This window comes from Gymnogyps californianus, chromosome 19 (assembly GCF_018139145.2).
Source record: "Gymnogyps californianus isolate 813 chromosome 19, ASM1813914v2, whole genome shotgun sequence".
Classification (NCBI taxonomy): domain Eukaryota; kingdom Metazoa; phylum Chordata; class Aves; order Accipitriformes; family Cathartidae; genus Gymnogyps; species Gymnogyps californianus.
In genome coordinates, this window is record NC_059489.1 from 12997626 (window position 1) to 13020398 (window position 22773).

The 22773-nt window shown below is 48.9% G+C and overlaps 1 protein-coding gene across 1 annotated transcript in view; it reads right to left on the reverse strand.

Annotated features, from left to right (window-relative positions):
* DNAH9 (dynein axonemal heavy chain 9) overlaps positions 1-22773 on the reverse strand; it is a 210588-nt gene that overhangs the window by 173106 nt on the left and 14709 nt on the right. The window contains 14 exon segments of the mRNA XM_050908668.1: positions 1540-2410; positions 2777-2943; positions 5256-5478; positions 7152-7576; positions 7670-7866; positions 8954-9089; positions 11580-11821; positions 13072-13327; positions 15879-16005; positions 17241-17309; positions 19229-19343; positions 20378-20508; positions 21193-21212; positions 21469-21585. Of these exon segments, the coding sequence (XP_050764625.1) occupies positions 1540-2410; positions 2777-2943; positions 5256-5478; positions 7152-7576; positions 7670-7866; positions 8954-9089; positions 11580-11821; positions 13072-13327; positions 15879-16005; positions 17241-17309; positions 19229-19343; positions 20378-20508; positions 21193-21212; positions 21469-21585 (3096 nt within the window).

A 22773-nucleotide genomic window follows, 5' to 3' on the forward strand; every position in this document is an offset into this window, starting at 1 on the left:
AGATCCCATCCCCTGGGTGCTGTCTTTGGGTAGAGGGGAACGACTCTCTGCAGAGAGCCTCCTGTCCAGTGCAGAGGGACCTCTCCACCATTTCAGAAGGGCTCTTCTAGCCTTGTGCCTGAAACAAGTCTCCAGTCATGCACTCGTCACCTTCTCACTGTATCCCAAAGGGGTGGTGGATAAAGTGATCCATGCAGAAGCCAATGCCTAGGACCAACCATTTTCATGGGATTGAATTCCCCTTTGAATGTCTCACAACTCTTCCTCTCCTGTGTCCAGATGAAATACCAAGTTTCCCTGGCCACAGCAGCGGGACACACTGCCATACAGGGGAAAGGCTATCGACTCCATGTGAGTTCACTCTTCCCCTCCTGCTACAATGTACGAGTCCCAGTGCCCATCCCTGAAATGGGTATGATGACACTTGCAGAGGAGAGCCCTTCCTTGCCTTGAGTAAGGGCATGGAAACCCCATGTTGGCAGCAGAGGAGCATGCTGACAATTACGCTCTGCACCTAACAGGGACCCTGAATTTCTGGAGTTAACAGTGAAGAATAAATAAAGCTATGTTCAAAATGTCTCTCCTCCTCCCTTCTTCCCAAGCCAGGCCTCCCGAGTGAGCCAGGACACTGAATAAAAGCACTCCAAGGTTTTCTGGTAACAATTCCACGTTAACCTGTGTTCAGCCCTGGTAGCAAGGCTCTGGCTGAAGGTTTGAGCCCTCCCTGCACGCAAGCCATGTAGCCAGCTTCAGATGTGCCTCCCATGCCCTGCCGGCACATCCTCCTCCAGCCCTGGATGCATCCCGAGGAGGTTCAGCCTCCAGAGGCTTCATGCTTCATCTTTTCTCTAGGGAAGGGAAGAGGATGCTGATTTGTGCCACCTGCCAGATGGGTATTGAGATGCAGACAGCTGCCCAGTAGGATGCAGATTTAAATCATGATGCGATTTCATATGTGCCATTAGATAGCTGCTGGATATTAACAGCTTGCTGGCACATGGTGCAGCCTTCAGGGCACTGGTTATTAGCACCTGTACGTATTGCCCAGCAAGCGAGGTGTGCCCAGCGCTCTCCAAAGCAGAGGGAGGAACGGTCCAAGCTGACCAGAGTGAAGGGATGCAGACCGGGTGGTGTACTGTGCGGGTGTCACTAGGCTGTGCACACCCCCTCTTGGGTGTCAGTCCCCCGGCAGTGCTGTCAGTGATGCTGCACATGGATGGGGACGGCAGTGACACAGTCAACAGCAGTTCACTCGTGAGTGAAGGGCAGGTTCCTCAGCATGGCTGCAAGTGGTCCAGCAGGGCCAGGAACCAGCTTGGAAGATTTTCTCAGCATGGCTCAAGCACAACCTACAGTACAAAAACTGTAGGCAGCACTACGGAAACTACTACGGCACTAAGGGAGCCTCCAAAAAAGCAAGGCAGCAGGAGAAAAGCCCTGCTTTGGGGAACTTGGCATTATAGATAATCCTATTTCGTATAATGGAGGCCTTTCTTCAACATTTTCCAAACAGGAAAAATAGGATTTGGGGTTTCATACCTTGGGAAGCTGTGCCCGTATATCTTCTGAGCCTATGAATATGCTCTCCAAGTGAGACCATGTACGCTGCACTTCGAACCAGAGAGAAATGACGGAGTCCGCGGTGGACAGCTTCCTCTGCCATGCAGACACTTCCTCCAAGAAGAAAGCAATATATTTGGATGTCATTAAATTCTGCAGCTGCACCTGATTGTCTTCTAAAGTTTCAATGAGTTCCTCATCTGACTTCAGCAATGGGATGTTCGTCTGGGGGTGAGGCTCATACTGAAACTCCATGGTGCTCCAGGTCATTTTTAGCTCCTTCAGGACTTTCTCCATACTCATTTCTCGCACTGCTTTGTCCACAATGCCACGAACCTCATCCTCAAAGTTATGCAGGTTGAGCTTCAGGAGGTCAGCCAGCCTGGTGTCCGAGTCCATCACAAACCTCACACCCGTCGTCTGCATCAGTTGATTCCAGTGTCTTTCTCTAATGGCGGGATTTTGAAGTTCTGCCACAGCTTTCAGGGCTGTCAGCATGTTCTTCACCTTGCTGTCCAGTCCAGTGAAAGCATCCCATGCTCTCATTTCCTTATCCAAATTCCGAATCTCTCTTGCAAACTTTTTACACTCCAGATCCATGTTTTCCACATTAATATCCACCCATTTGGTGGTCTGCCAGTCATTAAGGCTAGTGTTCACAAGGGAGATCATATCCCAGAGCTCTTTGAGAAGACACAGCTCCTTTCTGCACTGCTTCAGTTGTTTGTAATCTGGCACCATGACTTCAAACAGACCAGCTGATTCATAAATCGAGGTCATGGCTGACTCCATTTGTTTAATCTCAATGTGCTTTGCATCCAGCAGTTGATAAGGCTTTTCCGTGTCAAACCTAGAAAGAAATGTTTATTCTTCATAAGTGATACTGTAACAACTTCTAAAGAAAACATAAAACAAACAGTGCCTCTAAGAGACAAAGCAGAGGTGAAACATCTATAGTACACATTGATGGTACAGCCACATGGCACTACTGACGTCACCTTAAAGCGATATTGTGCACTCAGCATCCAAATTCAATCTCTTGCTAACACTGGACAGTGTTCCCAGGGACAAAACACTCCAGGCATAACAGATACGACACTGTGAGAAGGTCAGAAATGTATGCAAGGGCTCGAGCATACGTCCTCAGGACACTCGGTGATGATCCCATAAAGCTTTTTTTCCTCAGGGCTTCTCTGATGCTATAATTTGCCCGTACCTGAACGGTGCTTCTTTCCGAAATCGCTCTCTGAATCTGTGCTGCTCAACATCAAACGCCACACAGCTCTTGCGCAGAACTGTCATTTCGTTTGCCTGCAGAGGAGCCACATGCTGTTTCACAGCTATCGCCAGCTTCTTTATATTGTTCCATTTCTCTGGCAGCTCCTGCAAGCAAAATTTAAATGCTGGTAGGCAGTATTTGCTGTTCGATATAAGATGTGTCTGATCTGTTTATGGATAATCACAGAACAGGAAAAGCAACAGATTCCATGTCTAAAACTGTAAGGAAGTTTTGTTGTGATGAAAAGGCTAAGCACACCATTTGTGATAAAACTTACCAATTATTCACAGTTTTGAAGACTAATGAAGACTGAGACCTTATAACTGACTGCTCTGTACAAACATGGTCAATAACTTCAGAAGAAGGGTCCCAGACTAGATCCTGGGCTCCCAGGATGGTTCAATGCTCGAGAGAGAACAGTGATCCTAACACCAAGCCCAGCAGGACCCGGAGCCAGCTGGGAGCAGCTGAAGGCAGGAAGATGGGCTGCAGATGCAAGCTCATCAGATCGTCCAGGTTCCCAGAGCTAATTAAGAAACAGAGCCTGGGAAATTTCCTGCCAGCAGAAGATGTTATACCAGAAGGACTTCTAGAGAGCTCTCTGGGGCAAATCCCTCCAGCCTGTGTATATAATATTAGTACTAAATAAGACTGGTTTCTTTCTCAGGTCTGCATCCATGCTGCAAGTGCACAGCACTGCTGACAATCCACCCTCTGTACCTGGGATTTTCTTCAGAAAGGGATTTTATTTCTTCTCACTAGGCTTCTTGGGCCATATCCTCAGCCCAGACACTGACACCAGCCAAGGGCTCTGCTGTCCTCAAGTCCCAGTGCTTTGCTCTCAGAGAGCCCACTTCCCCAAGTACTGTGCAAGCCTACAGGAAAGACTTTGGGTTTCTTTTCATCCCAGTTCACACAGTTAAGCAGATTAATGGAGACCCATCAACACCATGGAAAGAAGGGAAATAACCTGGAGGCAGCTGAGATGGCCAGAGAGGGGCCAGTCGCTCCTGAGAGGTCTCTTTCCGGCACTTTATAATCCAGTCTCAATAGAAATCACTACCCATGACCACAGCAGGGCACACATGGAGCTGCTTCCTTGTACTTCTCATACAAACTACCAGCTTCAGCCCATCCATCTCCATGGCCATGGAGGGAGCGGTACCTAGAGGAACTTATTTCTGGTTTTCCCACCACATATAGGAGTGAATGAATCATTCAACTACGCATCGCTGTCACTTGCCAGAAAGAACAAAACTGTTTTGTTATCTCCTGCATCTGAATGGCTGCCCCGCATCCATCATTTCTTCTATCAGAAAAATAAATCAGTTGTTTGAATGTACTTGCACAAACAGGCACCAAACAAGCAGCTCTCGGGCAGGAATTAGCAGAGCCAGGTTCCTCACAGCACCGTGTTTTACGCTGGACTGAAGCTGTTGCAGCAGCCAGAGCATCCATGTAATGCAGCCCTCCTGGTTTTCAGGGAGTCTGTAGGAACCTAGGTATCTTTAGGACCCTTAACTATTCCAGATTTGGTGACCTGACCACCCACGGATCATGGTTGCACAAGCAGAAAACCAGGGGATTGCTAAACCCCACTCAGCTCCCATCCAAGCCTGCAGCAGAGAGCTGGAGCCTTTGCTGTACAGGTCCATAAGGCAGGAACATCTCCCCAAAAGGCCCTGCTTTAAACCTTGTGTTCTACACAGACCCCTCTGCCCACAGCACCCCATGACTATACGGTATCCATCAGCATGTAACCACATGCTTCTCCACTGTCACATCTTGGCTGTTGCCAGTGCCTGTCTCCCGTTCCCCAAGGCTGGCTGGGTACCTCACAGTCTTTTCTAACCTCCATCTCATGGTCTTCTTTCCAGAAATGAAAGGAATTCCCCCCAAAATTGATTCATCAGAGCCAGATGTGGAAAGGTGCCAAAATATTTTCATAACCTGCTCCCAGTGACGTCCTCTGGGTCAAGCAGATTTGGTGTTACAGACCCAGTGAAGGACTGAAGTCCTATGAGAAGGCAACCCCTCTGCCAACATTATCCTTCCCATCTCCACAGTTGCCAAGAACTGGCTTATTTAAAAATAATTATAATTCAACCTAATTAACAGATGTATTTGAAAATGCATTAATTTTTTTCAAGAGTAATCGCTGGGAGTTGGAGCAGGCAATTCTATGTTTTTCATACATAACAAAAGGCTTAATCTCTGCTTTAAAAGAAAAATCTCAATATAACTCCAAAATTTAGAGCTATTAAGGCACATCCCGCAACAGCAAAATACTATCCACTGAGGCCCTCTAATGACAGGGAGTGGGGTCTTAAATATTCCTGCAATGCTCTTAAGCTCACACTCTCTTTGACATCTGCTACTGGGCAAATTGGTGTGTCCACCACAAGTTTTCACCCACCTCCAGTTGCTTATAGACTTCCTCCGGCAGCTGTTGCTCATATGTCTTCAGGAGTTCGATGGTTTGCTTCAGGGGCTCAAACATGGCATCGGTGACACTGTGCCTTTCTTTAACGGCCAGGAGATGACCCATAATCTCCACCAAGCCATCATAATCGCCTTTTTCAACCTTTTTGCTCAAACCTTTATCGGCAGTTTTTATGAACTCGTCAAGGTCAGCCAAGCTATATAACACAAAACAGGAAAGCACAAAATGAGAGCAGTTCCTATTGAAATAATTATCAGCCTTCCATCAGGCGGCTGGACTGACATGGACAGGGGAAAGGCCTGGCTAACCCTGTCCATTGCATGGCAACATGCCAAGGGCATCAGAACCATGATTCATGCTCAAAGGGATCCGTAGATGTGGTACAGCTTCCTGCAAGGAACAGATAAATAGGCAGGGACTTCTCAGGTTGGAGAAAAGGTATCTGAGAAGGAGTATAACGGAGACCTGTGAGCTCAGGAGTGGTCTGGAGAGAGTGAGTTTGAAAGGACAGTTTTCATCTCGTCTCTTCCAATACAAGAATTCAAGATCCCCAAATGAAGCTGGCAGGTTGCAAAGCTACAACAGACAGGGATTCTTCTTCACACACTGCCTCATTTCACAGGGTAACACCCTGCTGCAGGAGGATGCAGATGATAAAGATTCACAGCAGTTCAGAAAAGCAACTGAACATTTGTGGGCGAAAAAAAAATCCATCCAGGTCTTTAAACACAAAGGCATGACCCCTGTCTCTCAAAGTCCTTGAACTATAAATCATTAGAGACAAGGAGAGTTTTGGGGGGAAGTTTCCCTACCTGCTTACCCTGTTCTTAATCTCACCAGCTACTAGGCACTGTCGGCAGAGGCACGATGGGCTCCTGGATCTCTGGTCCTTTCCAGCACAGCCATTCTCCTCTTCTCAAAACATTTACTTTTTAAGTGCCCACTTAAATTCTGTGGATGCTGCTGGGCCAAAATGTATTCTTAAATGCTTCACCTAATAAAGACTAAACTGCTGAGCCAGGGACTCTTAATAAGAACTCCTAAATGCCCATTCTAAGCTACACAAAAACCTCTTTGCACAGAAATTACCTAACAGAATTATGGTGCTTAAAAGAACAAAAGAGATCATATCATCCACCACACGCAGCAGCCTTCACTGCTACATACATCTGCAAATACTTCTTTGTAAGCATCCAAGACCTATCGCATCCTTCAGTTGCGACTACTCAAATCACCTGATGCATCGCCCTGCACAGACCTGGCAACTGAGCAGCTATTCAAAGCAGGGAACACATGTTAATTCAAAACTTACATCCAAAATGCCTCCTTTTTGTAACCTTGAAACTACCTTCCCGTGACTGCTCGTGGCAGGCAACCCGAATTACTTTTTTTTTTTTTTTTTTTTTTTTTACACACAGAGTGCACTCAAAAGAGCAATGCATTTAGAAATAGAGTAAGTATCTCACAGCATTAATGCAGCTTTACTCATGGCTAATACCAAATTCAACAAAGTAAGCACAGAGCCCTAGCAGAGATTAGATTAGTTGGATCAGGATGAACGGACAAACAGACGTCCTATCTAACACCACACAGCAGGTCCCAGGAGCACCAGCTCGTGGGATGTCAATGGTACCAAGTCCATACAACTGTTTCCACTTTACACACTCAGCCGTACCAGTTCCCAGCAGAGACCAGGCGATGGAAGATATAGGGGATGTGATGGAGTTGGCATGCAGTATGGGCCCCCTTCTCTTGCTCCTGTATTAGTCTATTGGTTATCAGTGTGAAACGATAAAGCCCAGCCAAGACAAGTGAAACCCCCTTTGGTCAGCACAGGTCCCAGGGAGAGGAGGCAGGAACAGCTCTTACCTGTGCGTGACGTGGTCCATGAGATGCTGCTTGAACACCAAGCTCCACCTTTTAATCACGTTCAGCAAGGATGCCTTGAAAGGTCGAGCATCAACTTTCATCCAGCTGTGGAAGATGCTGATGGGCTCGATGCGATTCACCTCCTCATAGATCTTCTCGTAGGAGTCGATCTGCTCTCTGAACTGCTGCAGCGTGGGAGGTGTCTCGGGGACCCCGTCCTCCGCATGGGCCTCCATTTCTGCAGCAGTGAGGATGTGCCCGTAGAGGAGGAACTGGCGGCAGAACTCCTTTCTGTCGTCCCCATAGAGGTAGGAGTAGTGGTCGAAGCCACTGCGGTAATCGCAGCAGGCTGCCATCACGGCCTCCACACGTCCCATCAGGTCATGGCGCATGTCAGCCAGATCAGCCATGTCCTCCATGTCAGCCTAAGAGAGGAGAGGAGAGGTGAGCGCAGTGATGCAGGAGCAGCATGGTACCTCCTCTGCCACGCAGCATGAGGGAGCTCCGCAGCCACAGACCTGGTAGTGGAGGAAGCCGCTGTGCTCGGCCAGCCTGGGCACCAGTGATGAGATCCGGTAGATGTCATTGAGAAGACTTTCCATCATGTCATAGAAGCCATCGTTTGTGCCAGGGTCCAAGGAGGGATGAAATATCAAATCTGGGATCACCAAATCCAGCTGCACCTCAAACAGGGGAGCGAGCCCTGCCTTGGGATCTGGTAGGGAAGAACGGAGATGCCAGGATCTTTTTCAAGGGGAGAAAAGTGATCTCGAGCCACCACTAACATCCCACCGCAAGATGCACACATGCCCTACAGGGACACCAGGCAGGTGTGATTGCAGACACCCGCTCACTGGGTCCAGTGACATTGTGTCTGCACACAACACAGAGGAGATGCCGGCAAACTAGCTGATGTTCTGGTACCCACAGGAGATACCGGAGAACAGATGAGACACGAGTGATTTAAGGACCAGAAAAAATGCTACGGAGGAAAGCCTTAAAGAGACCCGGCTCTTTAGCTAATCAAAAGGGAGTCAGAGCTGAACAATTACAGTGCATAAGTACTTACAGAGGAGAAGAACAACAGGAACCAAGAGGCTCTTTAATATAGTGGAGAAAGGCATGGAAAAAACTCAGCAACTGGAAACTGAAGCCAAACGCAAATGTGAAATTATGTGCATGTTTTTAACAAGATGGTGAACAACTGGATGCAATTCTCCAACTCAGTGTGCCTCCACATCCAGGAGGGAAGCGTTCCTGGAGACATGCTTTAGCTGGACACAAGCTGCTCTCAGCAGAGTGAGTGAACCTTCACAGTGGCCTTAGGCAGGAGGTCTGATTTAGTGACTCCTGAACCCATCTCATCTCTTCACTGGATTAGTTCTCAGGGACTGAGGTTTTCCTTTCATGCCTTTCATCAGCAGAACCGGCTCTTGAGACTCTCCGCAAATGAAAGATTGTGTCACCTTGATGCTTTGTGCATGGGAGGGCGGGAGATAGCTGATGCCCAAGCGCAGACTTGGGGTGACGCCTCAATTTTGTCTGTCCATTAATCCCTGCAAATGGTGCATAGTCGTCTCTATCCCTCCCCCTGAGCAACTTTGCACCTGCGGCTGGGGGATGGAGTCACCCACCTTGTCTGGAGGCTCCTGCAGCACTTGCTGTAGACAGTGCAAGAGGCACAGCAGAAAGCCAGGAAGAAGAGGGCAACTCTTAGGCATGAGGGAGAGCACAAAACAGAAACCTCCCTTTGGTGAGACTGAAGCAGCCATCACAACCAGGGGAGAGGAACCAGCAGTCACCTGTGTTTTCCAGGAGGTACTTGAGTGAGCACTCAATGGCAGTGAAGAATCCATCCAGGACTATCTCATCCACGTAATCCACGTAGGCCTTCCAGACGTCAGATGCTGGGTCTGCAAGTAAGAGGTTCTGATTTTCCTGGAAGAAAAAGAGGACGCCTTCAAATACAGCGGGAATGAGTCTGTCCTACAAGAGAGCTGCCCACAGCTAAGGACTGATGTCAATGAGCACATGGGTACTAGCCTCGTGGAGCGATGGGAAACCAGATAGATGTTGCTGCTAGTGGCATCCTTCTGTCAAGGGCTGCTTTGTCATCTGAAACAACTCAAACTAATTGCAAGGTAAAAATGGAGTGCAGAAGAGGCTTAGCAGCTCTGTGACATGTTTCCCCTCTTCTCCAAGGCCACAGGGCTCGAGGCTGCTTTGCACATCTGGGGCAGGGAGCACTCAGGGATCTCAAAGGCTCATCCCAATGCATGAAGACCCAGCCCTGGTGGCCCATATAATGTTACCTTGAGTGGATGAGGCCTTCAGTGTGGACTGCTTACACCTCTGCCCTACAAATGGTCATCTCAAGACCAGAGAACTTTTAAATTCAAGAAAGGGTTTTTAAATAAACCATGTAAAAACTGATAAAGACTGGGATCAGAAGACAAAGGGTTGGCTAACAACCTCCCTCCTCAGCTTATTGTGTTCCCTTCCTCCAGGCAAGCTCCCAGTCAGGAAATTCAGGGTTTTCTCAGTCACAGCAGGGACCCATCCTTCCTGGCTTTCCTCTTTCCATCCCCACAAGGCCAGTCTGTGTACCTGCTCCCTGCACCTCCCAGCAACCTCCCAGGCTCTGCTGTGATCCTGTCCCCTGCCTTGCTACGCCCTCTGAGTGCTCCTTCTCCTAAGCCTGCCAGGGGTTCTCAACACAGGCACAGCCTCAAAAAAAAGAAGGTCCAGCTTGCAAGGAGCAGAAATCAACACACACAGCCTGCTGCTGGGGGATCGACGTTGGCAGTATTTCATGTATGGGGGCACGGGAGAGGGTGTCATTCCCAGCACTGATGTGGCAGCTTGGCACACATGAGATAGAGAGGCATTGCCAGTTGGGCTTGAGCCAACCCAAAGTTGCTGCTCCCCAACTTGACACGTCATAGCTGGGTGTTTAAACTCTCAACAGAGCAAGTCGGGGCTCTGGTCCCTTGCAGACTTACCCCGGCCACATTTTGCTGGCACGAGAGAAAGGGGCACTTCACAGGAATCAACTTTGTGGGAATGCCCGTCTGAAAGCACCACCCTCTCTTCATCATTCCCTGTCCTTGTGTTTGATAATGTCCCCTTGTTAGTGGTGTTTTACTGAGCCTTTACCTCAGAGGCCTCATCCTGGTGAAAGAAGGGCAATGAAAGCAGCATCTAGCTGTCCTGCCTTTGCCTGTTGGTGCCTGTACCCAAACCCTCACTGTGCTTCTCTCAGCAGCCTCAAGACTCACCTGCCCCCAGGAAGACTTGAACAACTGAGGGAAGCCCAGCAGACCAGCTCTTGGCCCCTCTGCTGCTTCTCCTCCAGGTTTGACCAGCACAGCAGGACAGAGGCATGGGGACACCCCATTTTGGATCATGGTGCCTTTCTCTCCCCAGGACCTTCATGCTGCTTAGCAGTTGGTCCTGCCCCTGTGAGCAGCATTGGCAGTGCCACCACACCAGTGGTGCCAGCCCTCCTGCCATGACCACAACCCCGTATTCTCCTTGGCCAGTCTAGCAAGTGCCCTGGTCTTTTGGGTGGTAGCTGGACGTGGGTCAGCCTGTTGCAGCTGTGGCAGCGGAACAACATAGGCACAGTAAAATCCTCACCAGGGGCTCAGTGTGCAGAGAAGGGGGTTGGAGGTCCAGGGCTGAGTGCAGACAGCAAGGTAAGGTGAGCAGCAGGAGCTCACTGTCCCAGAGAGGGTCAGCCAGTTCTCTCCAGAGTCCAAGGCCAGATGGTGACCCTCAGGAGAGGGCTGGATCTAAAATCCATCTCCCTCCAGGCCAAGGTGCTGTCCTTGACATGCATAACACCTTGCTCCGGGCAGGTGAGGAGCAGAGCTTTGGGCTTTCTCCTGGCCTGCAAAGAGAACTCTCAGCTCTGGCAAAGCCACTGGAAAGTACCGAGGTTTCGGACAGCAGCTTTTCTCCTGTCACTCAGCTTCTCCCTGGACTGTCAGCGTCACCTCCTGCTCCCACAAAGGGACAAAGAGTCTGAAACAGAAAGGTCAGCCACAGCCAGCTGCCTCTCTGTTTTCAGGGAAATATTTCGGAGGGGGATTTTTCCTCTGAGCAGGATCCCAAAGCCTGATGCACGACTCCCCTCTAGTGGCTCCACAACAGCCAGGACTGGGAGCCAGACTCCTTCCCTGGGCTCCAGCTGCTCCCGTTCCTGCCCGAACTGGGTTCCCAGCAGTGCCCAGCCAGCAGCCCCGCACCACACAGCCATACCAGCTCACTCATCAAAGCTATCGTTAATTAACACTGGGTAAGATTTTCAAATGAGTTAAGGGAGTTAATTTTAGGGTGAAACAGCTCTGGACATTTTCACCAGAGCAGAGAGACACAGAGAGCCTATGAAGAGCCAACAAACCCCTGGGGAATGTCCCCCCTCACCTTCACCATCGAATGAATCCTCTGCCCTGACTCTCTGACAAGGCTGCAACGCCTTTCCAGACGGTCCTGACAGTCCTCTAGGCTTAGCAGTGATTCCCTTTTACAATCTTTCCTCTCGAATATGGGTGACACCCACGATCGCACGATGGTCTGGATCTCCTCAACATTGTTTTTGGCTTTCTGTATCCTCCGCTCGAGGTCATGGACACCATCCATCACCATGGAGATGTGATCCCAGACACCTGGTAAAAAATGAGATGACTGACTACTTGTTTTCAGAGCTGCTGGGCCAAGCTCTTGTGCACCCTCCTTAAGACCAGCCTCTGACTTTTTCCCCGTGGTCTCATGTATTTCTCACCTATCATTAACGCAAGAGGCTTACCACCTCGACCAACAGAGCCAATTCTAGCTCCCTCTTACCCCAACAAGCCATGGTACAGACAGCCACAGCCTCTGCTTTCTGCCAGGAGTACCACCACCGTGGGGATATCTGACAGTTCCCGCTTCCCTCTACTCAGGTTTGATCTCCCACTGACTGCTACTGGAGACAGCAGCATGGGGAGGATGAGTACAACAGGCTGAGTGTCCCTGCCACCATCACTAGAGCAGGGACCCATAGCCCTAGCACACGGGCTGTGCCAGCCCCAGGTACCAGCGACGGCTGCATTTAGATGCAGGGAACTTAGGGTTCATCTGCAGGAAAATCCTTTCATCTTTATTGTGCAACGGAGAAGTTTTCCAGCGTGAGGACTTCTGCTTTGCATGTTCCCAAGGGAGGACACTTGTTCCTGTTCATACCACAGGCCTGATGACAGAAATATATATTCCACCTGTGAGCAGTTTGCTTTCACCAAGAGGAAACAAATTGTCTTCCTCTGCTCTGCTTTGCAGTTAAAACTGATCAAGCAAGAACACTGGTTAAATCATCCCAAAGTCACGGTGCACAAAACTCACCTCTAGCTGCAGTATTTCATCCTTCTAGAAAAGATAATGAGGCAACCCTGGCTCTCACTGGGACAAGTCCATCCCAGTGCCAGATGGCTGGGCCAAGGGCTCCCACTCCCTGCGCAACTGGGTGAGAAAGCAGTGCCTCAGGGACACAGCCACACAACGGGTCACTTGGGCTGGCACAGGGGGGCCAGCACAGGCAGCGAGCGGATGCTTCAACCCCAGCCTTACCAGCTCTTGCAAACCCAAATCTTGCCATCTCCTTGGCAGCACTGCTTACAGGGCAGCCTCTCCTCCCCAAAAGCCCAGGCTGAACCTGAAGGGAGCAGGATCCTGTCCACAACCCCAGCAGATCAAAGGAATGTGGAAAGGAGCAGTCAAGCTGGGGGCTGCCCTTCCTCTCCCCAGTGCTGGCTCTGCTGGAGAGTCCCCTGCCCTGCTGGGAACTGCAGTTGGGAACCAGGTGACGGAGGCTGGGCACATGGGGGAATCTGATGAGACCCAAGTGTATGCACTCTTTCCCCCTAACACAGAGCTAGCTCACCCTCCATCTTCCAGTTCAGTGTTTCTTCTGCCTCTTTCAGCTTCAAGTCAATATCCCACAGCTGCCCCTGTATTAGAGGGTATTCGACCTCCAGGACTGTCTTCAGGACCTTGTTGTATCTGTTCACCATCAGCTCCAAGTTGGCCACCATCTGCCGGTACGATTCCTTGGAGGAATAGATTTCTGCTGCCGTTGGTGGAATGGCTCCCATCTGGCTGCCAGACAGGTAGCTCACCTCCCTCAGCACCGAAACTAGCTGGAGAAACAAGGCAGAGAGCTGAACATGGGACAATCTTCCCCATTTACCTGGCAGACACTCTCCAATCAATTCTGAGCATCTTAGGGGTTTCCTGCTGTTTTATTCACAAAGCAGCATGCTCTGAAAAGGGCCTGGACACCTCCTAGTCCATACCATCTGTCTCCCATTGATCTTTGCCTCTGGTTTTCTTCCCAACCAAAGACAGACAGTTCTGTTAACTACCCACCCAGCAAACTCTATGCAGCCTCTAAAAGCCATGAAGATCTCTGGTCTCTCAGCTATCCTCATCAATAGAATCTTTCAGCAATACTATGCCTGCAAGGGGAGCTTAGTAGTTATCTAAGTGAAAGATGAAATGGCTCCAGTTCTGTTGGTTTGCTGGGCTGACTGGCATAAAAAATAAAATAAAATAAAATAAAAAAATACCATGGCCCCAAACCCAGTGACTCAAATCCTTCTGTGGCCACCGTCCACCAAAGACTTCTGCTGGAGACTTCTCCCAGCACAAGCAAAAGCACTCAGTGCCAGTGCATGTTTGAGTTGTGATGGGACTGAACTAAGTGGGATTATTAAATTATAATCCCAAGTATAAATGAGTCCCTGAAACAACGAGAGCAGTGAGGTCTTCCAGTGTGATATATCACTTCTAAGACTAAAAATCTTTGCTCAGTTTAGTGGCTAGTGAGAGGCAAAGTGATCCTGGAACTGCACATGTTGGCAGGGTGGCAGAAATTCAGCACATTGTATGGGCAATGGCAGGGGTGAGGACCACTCCCGGCTGTGGCTGAGCTTGGGTGCAGCTCCCTAAAAATCACCTTTCCCTGAGGTTGGCAGATTGTATCATTCCTTCCTGTAAAGATGACGGGAAGAAATCTCTCTCTGATTTCATCCCGTTCACGCCCTCCGGTCCCAGTTCCCTGCCCCTATCTTTGACAGGAAAACTGGAAAGCTGCAGGTATGAACAGAAGCAGTGAAGCCGCAAGCGCAGGGACTGCATGGCCAGGAGTCTTTGTCACTGCCCCGGGTGACAGGCAGGGGTTAGTGAAACCTTTCCACCGCTGCCTGACGTTAGCCACAACCCAACATCCAGCAGAACTGGCCAAGGCACCTGGGAAGCACGCTCCCTTTGAAGGGACAGCAAAGGGGAGGAACACGCAATGCAAGTCAGGAAGATAAGTCGTAACACACTCAGTGTATCTACAACACTGAAGTGACAATGAACACGATGACAAGAAAAGGAAAGAAAGAAGGGGTGAAGAAGGGTGTGGGGGGCACTCCAGAAAGGTGGAAGAAGGAGGATAGGGTGGGAGGAAAGGGAAAACCAGAGGACTGAGGGAGCAAGAGTGCAAGCAAGATAGAACCAAGCTCCCCTCCCTTCTTTGCACTGGAACGTCTGCGATGTCCCCACCATGGGGTCAAGGGTGTCTTCCCCTCTTTCCCTCTCCTCCATGGAAGGTGAGCTCTGGAAGACTCTTCCATGCTGAAGGATTGCAAATACATCCTTCCTCTAGGCAAAATGAGGTGCCCTGATCTGTTCTGGAGGGCATGAAGGGGCTGCTAAGCAGGCACTTGAGGACATCAGGCAGTCCTCAGTATGGAAAGCTGAGAAGAGCAGTGCAGAAGCACTCAAAAACTGGAGCTGAGAACAGGCATGCTCAGCACATCACAGGCTCCAAATCCTGTCACCAGGGTGAAGGGCGGAAAACATCCCCTGTGGCCATTTGGCTCCCACCCTAGCAAGGAGCTTCCAAGGAGATGGACAAATCCTTTGACTGAGGGCCAAGACTGAATGAGGGCCAAGCTTGAATGAGCTCTAAAACCTAAACGCTTTCCTGTAACAGCAGCATGCCCCAGGGAACAGGGGAAGTTTTCGATGCCAGCGTTTCCCAGGCCCCTGAGATTCAGCTCCTCCCCAGCAAATGGCATTTTTACAATTGACAGACCCTGGCTCCCACCAGGCCCCAGAAGCTTTCAATCCATCTATGCACACTGCTGGCTTGGACCCCTGTTTCTGCTTTGGGCGAGGCGGATGGTCAGTCCTCCCTGTGCTGGAGACAGGCTTTAGGGGACAGAGAAAAGATCTTAAATCTATCGTAAACCTCATGCACTGCAATAAAGGAAATCCAACAGCCATAACATTGGAGTAACAAAACAAACCTTTCCTGGGTTTTTTATACCCTTTCAGGAAGCTCAGATTTCAGGTACACATAACACAAACCCACCTCTGTAGATGATGCCCCAACACTCCCCACACCAGTATCAAATCTGGTCTGGAGATGCTGACACCAGTTAAACATCTGGCTACTCAGGGACTTTCTGCCACTGACTTTAACTAGAATTTGCTCTGCTTAAACTGTAATCCTGATATTTTACCATGAGACAGAGCCCACAGAGAGGATAGTAAATTCGTGTTACCCATCACAGAAGGGGTTCCATGGACCTCAGCACAACAGATCTAGTACCAATCCCACCAGACCTCCCGCGCATGGTGGGACACAGCTTGGAGACATGCCTGCAGGCAGGAAAGCTAACTGGCAGCAGTTTTTACCTGGGGATCAAAATTGACTGTGATCAGTTTGGTTTCTGGATCTCGCTGGATAAGCGGTTGAGTAAGGTTGTACTGTGATTTTTCAGAGACTGTCTGGGACCAGTCTACATAGAGCTTTTCCTGATACCTGCCAGAAAAAAAAAAATATGCACCATGTAGCTACCAAGCCAGCAGACCAAGGCGTATAACCAAATGAAAGCCAAGTCCACTTCTGAGGACTGAAGAACATGAAGGAATATTAAAAACCCATCCAAGCCATCTCCATAAACAACATGGCTTCAAAGACAAACATCCGAAAACCAGTGACAGCATCAAGTCAGGAGGGCAAAGATCTCTCAAGTACCATTTTCAGCAGAGGATTCAGATTTCGAGACAGACTTTCAAAAGCATTTAGCCTAAAGTAATAGACAAGCAGCTACTGGGCATTTCCAAAGTGTCTAAGCAGGACAGGCGCCTAAACCCATACAAATGCCAGGGATGGATGCAGTTCCCCTCACTTCTCTCAGAGTCACTGCAGAGAGACCGTCAGCCTCAGGGAAATTCAGATCTTTGAGAGCTCAGTGACACCACTGGGGATGGAAACACAGGGGCTGAATAGGGGTCCTGGTACCTCACAATGTCACGGACAGTCCCAACCACCCAAGCAACAAAGTCTCTTCTGAATCACATTGTCACCTGAGCACTTTGGGAAATGTCACCCAGAAAACACCATCTCTGTTGAAGTCACCTGGGATCCTCTGTTGGTCTGCTCCCTTCTGACAGGCTGTACCAAAATTATTCAGCCTTTGTTTTGGTAATCAGGAACAGGGCTCCCTCCAACTGCCCTGCAGTACCCAGCAGCCAGATGTCCCAGCTCCCTTCATTGCTGATGGAGAGCAGGCCCTGCAGAGACATCTCCGTCCTGGGGAGGTGACTCTTCCCAAGGGAAAGCCCAGAGCTGTTCAGATTTACCATCAAACATCAAGATACTAAGTCAAGGGCAATGAATCCCACTCCAAATTGTGGAATATACACATTGCAGCCACTGTAAATACATTCTGTGAACGGGCACAAGTGGATTGAGACTTCTGGTCAGCCCAGGTTTTCTACCACAGCAGCTTCTACACCCAACAGAAGCTTGTTCCAATGTTTCTGCTAGGCTGCACAGCCCCCGTTCTTCCCACGCAAACTTCTCATTTCAAGATGTCACAGAAAGACTGTGGTATACAGCAACAGGATTCCTCCTCCTCTCTCATCAGAAAATTCCCTCTGGCTTAGAAAGAGACATTCCCAAGCCCTGGGCTGGCAAATGTGCTGGAAGGTGGCTCAGAGGAGGAGAATGTTTCTTCATACAGTTACAGCCTTGCCTGAGCCACCACTTACCTGTTGAGCAGCTGGATCATTTCTTCGTACTTCTCTATCGCCCTTCTTCCTTCAGCAGAGTCCAAGCAGCTGGTGGCACAACAGACAAGCTCAGCATTACGTTTAGCTCTGTGAGGCTGTAGTCTGTATTTACCCCTTCCCAAGATCACCCACCAGTTTGCAGGCAGAATCTGACTGGGGACCTTCGATTTCACCCCCGCCACATCACCCAAAATCATTTCGCTGCACAAAGGCTATCCAAGCCCCGGTGTGCTCTCTCGGGTGTTTGCATGGCAACCTGCAAAATGGGAACCGCATCCTGGGAGGGGAAGAAGAGCTCAGTGCTGCTGGAGGAATACTGGTCTCTCTAACATACCTAACGCTCCCAGTTTCACAGTCCGTATTTGCACGGAGCATGGCAACCTCTGCTTACCAGCCAGCACTTCCTAAGATCAAAGAGGCTCAGAAGGAAGCAGCATGTTGCTCCTGGTAGATGCAGCTGTTTGCGGTGCGAAATTTGTGCCCCTCAAACCGTAGGGGCAGGGAAGAGCAAAGGCATCCCAGAGCGTGGGAGGCAGAGCCCTGGCCATGCTGCCGGGGCTGTACCACAGCCTCCGAACCCAGGGAGGCGGCCGGCCAGAGTAATTCTTATAAGGCCATCTTTTCCCCACTGTTTCATCTACAATATCCAAGTTTTCCTGAAAACGGTTGTTGATTTTGGAGGAAATTTTGACAAAACCTGAATTAACTTAAACAAAACCTAGTGAAGGGAGTGCCTGAGCAGTCACCATAGGGCAAGTGCTGATCAAACCTTCTGGAAGTAAAGTAGTCCTCTAAGCAAACCCCAGCAAAACCACCTTCGTTTTTCCTTTTTAATCCTTTTTCCCTTTCAAGTTGCACGTAGGAAACAGTGTCACGTCACCCCTGCTGCAGGGCATGTTATTAACTGCTCTAAACAGAGGAAAGAAAATCAATGCAAAATGCAGATCTGGGTCCTTCTTCATGGTTCAGGAAATTTGCCATTCAGATTCAAACCAGACATGATAACTTGGGCTCTGTGCTGGGAACGGTCCAGAACTTGTTTCATTGCACTAACATCTTTACTGCTGCAGAATAACTGTGCACTTAAAGACACTTATTTAATGGCAATACACAGAGACAGCAGGCTACAAATATTGCACAGTGATAGAGATGGCTTATTTTGGTCAAGCACATAAAAAAAGTGTATCCGTTTACTCAGAATCCTGTCCAGCACAAGTAGAGCTATTCCTGTGAGCTACAAGGTGCAGTCCCTGGGGCACCTTCAGTTGTCTTAAGTCCAACACTGCTTTGCTTACAGGGCTTTTTAAATGTTGTCTCATATGATGCCATGAGATGTGGCAGCTGTGAGTGTGGGGCCACACTTCTCCAAGATCACCCATAATAGCAAGCATTCGGGTGATAAGTATTCCAGCACTACTTTCTTTCCTTGGTCTTGGGAGATTGCTCCTTTGTTTAATGCTGAGAAAGTTGTCTTCTGCCAGTGCCCAGCAAAGTCCTCATCTGTTCACCAACCTGGAAACTCAGCTCCATCGATCCATCTTAGACGAGTCCAGTCCAGCACCTCTCTGCCATTCACAGCTTGGATGACGCCAGAACTGGGACTTGCAGCCAAGGGTTGGGCTGCTCCCAGGGAGGTCCTGGAGAACATGCTGAGTGGGATCGCAGTGGGAAAGGTTCCAATACCTCTTTCAGTTGGAACCTAGGACTATGTCTGAAAGCTGAATAGCCCATGTACTATCCCACTGTGCCTCTTAACCACTTCAAACCAAATCCAGTTAATGAGTTTCTTAAAAAAAATGATTGCAGGGAAGCTGAATAGCGCCAGTGCAATCACTTCACACCTCTTTGACTAAGAATTATTGCAGCTATAACCATTGGATAATGTTCAACACAGAAAGAAAATCAGATTGATTAGAGAAAAGATATCAAGATGGTCATAAAGCAACTTAGCTGGAACAGACACGCACAGATGGGGGATGTGCCTGAAGTGACCAAATGGCACCTGGATTCGCGCTCGCAGCTCCCGAGCCCAGCCCAGCGCTCCAGCTACCGGTGGCATGTTCTTGTGCACAGGGGGGGATCCTGGGGAGGGCACATTGAAACAGCATTTGACTGAACACTGCACTTGTAACCCCAAAGATACACCAACAGAAACTCATCTGCACAAAACTGCTCCGATTTCACAGCTTCCTTCCTTAAATCCAACATCTGCTACACTACTGTAGGTCTGCGACCAGGGGAAGTCTCCTAGTGCCTCTGGACCCTGAATAAGGACCTGAGATCAAAGGAGACGCCCGGCACATGTTAGAAACAGAGCTGATACAGAGGCATCCTTTGCCTGGGATGCATTGCCTGCTCCCCACAAACACTGATGTAGGGATTTCTGACCAGGAGCTAGTTCGGACCATCTTATCTAACACCCACAGAGCAACACCCCCCAAATTCACAGCAAATAATGGACTCGTCCTCCATGAATCTCTCCATTCCCTTTGTTAACTTGCGCTGGTTCCAGCAGTGCTGCCTCTTCTGGACCTGCCTGGTTCCAGTACAGTCTTTCTGAGGCAAGTAAATGGGTTGCTGTTCAAAAAGAACTCTAATCCTCATAATCCAATAGGAGTCTACCCATTCCCTCCTGTGCCAACGTTCATGGGAAATAATAAACCTGGAAAAGGCTGATTAAACCCTTGGTTACAAAGTCCCACTCGCATACTTTGCATTTACAGCATTACAAGGGAAACGCAATAAATTCATATTGGGGAGCACGTGAGCGGGTTTGCAAGTCCCATGGGCTGTTTGAGGCAGCACACAAGTGTGGAGAGAAACCCCTTGTCACAGCCTTGCTGGGGGAAAAGCTCAGCATGTGTCCTCATTCCCAGTCACATATCGCATATACACATTTAAAAAAGAATATTTTTCCCCCCAACAGATTACTTACTGTAATACTAAGAACAGAGCTTTCCCAGGCATTTCCTCTTCCACTAGGAGTTACAGAGGCTGAAAACATTTGCAATTTGGGAAGTTTTGGTTTCCTTAGAAAAAGCAAATTGTTTTCCCCCTAAAATTAATCTAAATCCAATTTCCTGTAAAATCAATTTTACTCAGCACATGCCACCCACCGAGCTCCAGCTCTGCCTGGATGTGCCTGGAGTAGATCAGCCTAGCATGGTCCAAGGCACTCTTGAACATGCTGATGAGGACAGAGTATTTGTCTGCAGCATCTGCAGCAATTACTGGTCGCTCCAAAAGGCTCCGAACATGTCCAGCAACTGTGGAGGTGAAGAAGCAGGGAAAGAAAGGGGAAAAAAATTCACAACCTTGACTTCTGCAGAGAGACCCACTGGGATCTTCCTCACTAGCCCAGATGCTTCATCTTCCTCACTAGCCCAGATGTCTGCACCGATGGGCACTTTGGAAAAGGGAAATTTCTTTTCTTTACCCTGCTTTTCCAAGGAGTCCCTCCCTTTGTTACAGAGATGCTCAGACTTTCTCTGTGGGTGAACCATATTCCAGCTGTCATTCTTCAAATGCTTCAAAATTTGCTGTTTTTTCAAAAACCTTAGAACGATAAATACTATCACTTTCTACAGTCTTTTCTACAAGCACATATTGAAATTTTTCAGAAAATACCATTTACTTTTTCTGCAAGATAGATTAATTTGTAAACAAAACAGCCTTGTTTCTAGAAAACCTCTGTTTCCAAAATTGAAATACATCCATGTATTAACAATATTAAGAAATCGATATTAACAATAATTGCCTTGGTTTTAACAGTGGTTCTCACCAGGAAATCCTAGAAAATGCATAATTTCCTCCAACTCAGACAGAGATGCAAGTAAAACTCCTGGCATCCGAAAGCCTGATTTCAGTAATTTCTTTGACTACTCTTTCTAAAACTGAACAAAGGTCTATTCTGTTTGTGTCTTAATGGGACGAGCAGAAATACTCCCAAAGCTTTCAGCAAGCACACTGCTGCCAGCTCCATGGCTTGACAGTTTGTGAGGGACCCACAAGCCTGAGCATCACTAACCAAGACCAGCCCAAAAGCTACAAGTCTCATTGTCCCATGGTCTATTCCCATCGGCAAACACCAGGCCCGTGTGCCTGTAGCTACAGCACTGCCTGGTCTCCTCTGTGTGATTCTCACCGAGGCAAATTGTAGGCACCCTGATTTCCCTTCTACGAAAGAGAAGGGACGCGACAGACAAACCTTGAAGGCGTGCTCCAAGTCCGAGGCATCATTGAAAGCCTGGATGAAAACAGTGCCCAGCCGCCGGTCGATGTCTTCTACTTTCTGCTGGAAACCGAAGGCATCTTGCTCAAACTCCTGCGGGAAGGCAAAACAGCGAGCCATGAGGCTGCAAGATGGCACCGAGAAGGTCCCTGCAATCTCCTGATCCAGAGGTCTTTCCCCTTCTTGTTCACCGTGAATTAAACCACTCCTCTGGCCAACCTTCAGCCATTGCAGCATGGCAAAGCCCCATGGAACCTGAGGACATTTCTGTACTGTCCCACAGATGAGATTATGGCCCTCCAGGATGAATCCTTTGGTCCCGAGGGCTTTCCACTGTCCAACGAGCACTAACTTCAGCCTAGAGGCAAGATGGACCATTTCCACACCCTCTCCCCTCCCACTTGGCCTGAACACTACACCATCATCCAGAAAACCCACAGATGCACCTGCTGAGTTCCAAATCCAATCTACTTTCAAGCCAGAACAAGCCTATGGTTTTGATCGTGAGCTGGCTGTAAGTGGGGTAACAACAAAGGCAGTTTCAAAACACTGGCACAGGTTGCCCAGAGAGGTTGTGAAGTCTCCACCCTTGGACATATTCAGCCTTGGAGATATTTAACTTGACTGGTCACAGTCTTGCTCTAGCTGAGCCTGCTTTGAGCAGGCGAGGTGGACTACGTGATCTCCAGAGGTCCTTTCCAACCTCAACAGTTTCTGTAACTTCCATCGTCTTCTGGCACTGCTTTTCTTGCTCAAATTGTAATAAATCCTTTGAAGTTCAAGTGTAAAATCTAGGTTTGTTTTCCTACAGGTAAAAGAGCCCAAATCAAAGACTGAACTTGACAAACTGGGAGACTTCAGTCCTTCTGTCCTAGCTTGGACAAAGCCACTAAAAATGAGGCCATGTGTCTCGTTTCTGAAAGGACAAAGCATAAGGCAACAGCTTTTGCTATTATCACTGATGAGATCCAGCACCAGATGCCATGTTTTAGCTAAAAAAGAGGCTCTAGAAAGTAACAGAGGGTGCAAAACTCAAGCACTGAAAGAACAAGCATGACTCAGAGTCACACAAAAGGCCATGGGGTCACTGAAACCAAGCCAGCTCCTGCAGAGCCACCGTCACCGCTCTTTCTGTGCCCTCCCTCCTGACGGAGGGGTGACATGGAGCAAGCAGCTTTCCAGCAGGATCCCCCCCAGGCAGCACTGGGGAAGTGCCACCCACTGCAGAGATGTACCGGGAACTACAGGAAGCAAAGCACGAGCCACCCATCACCACACCAG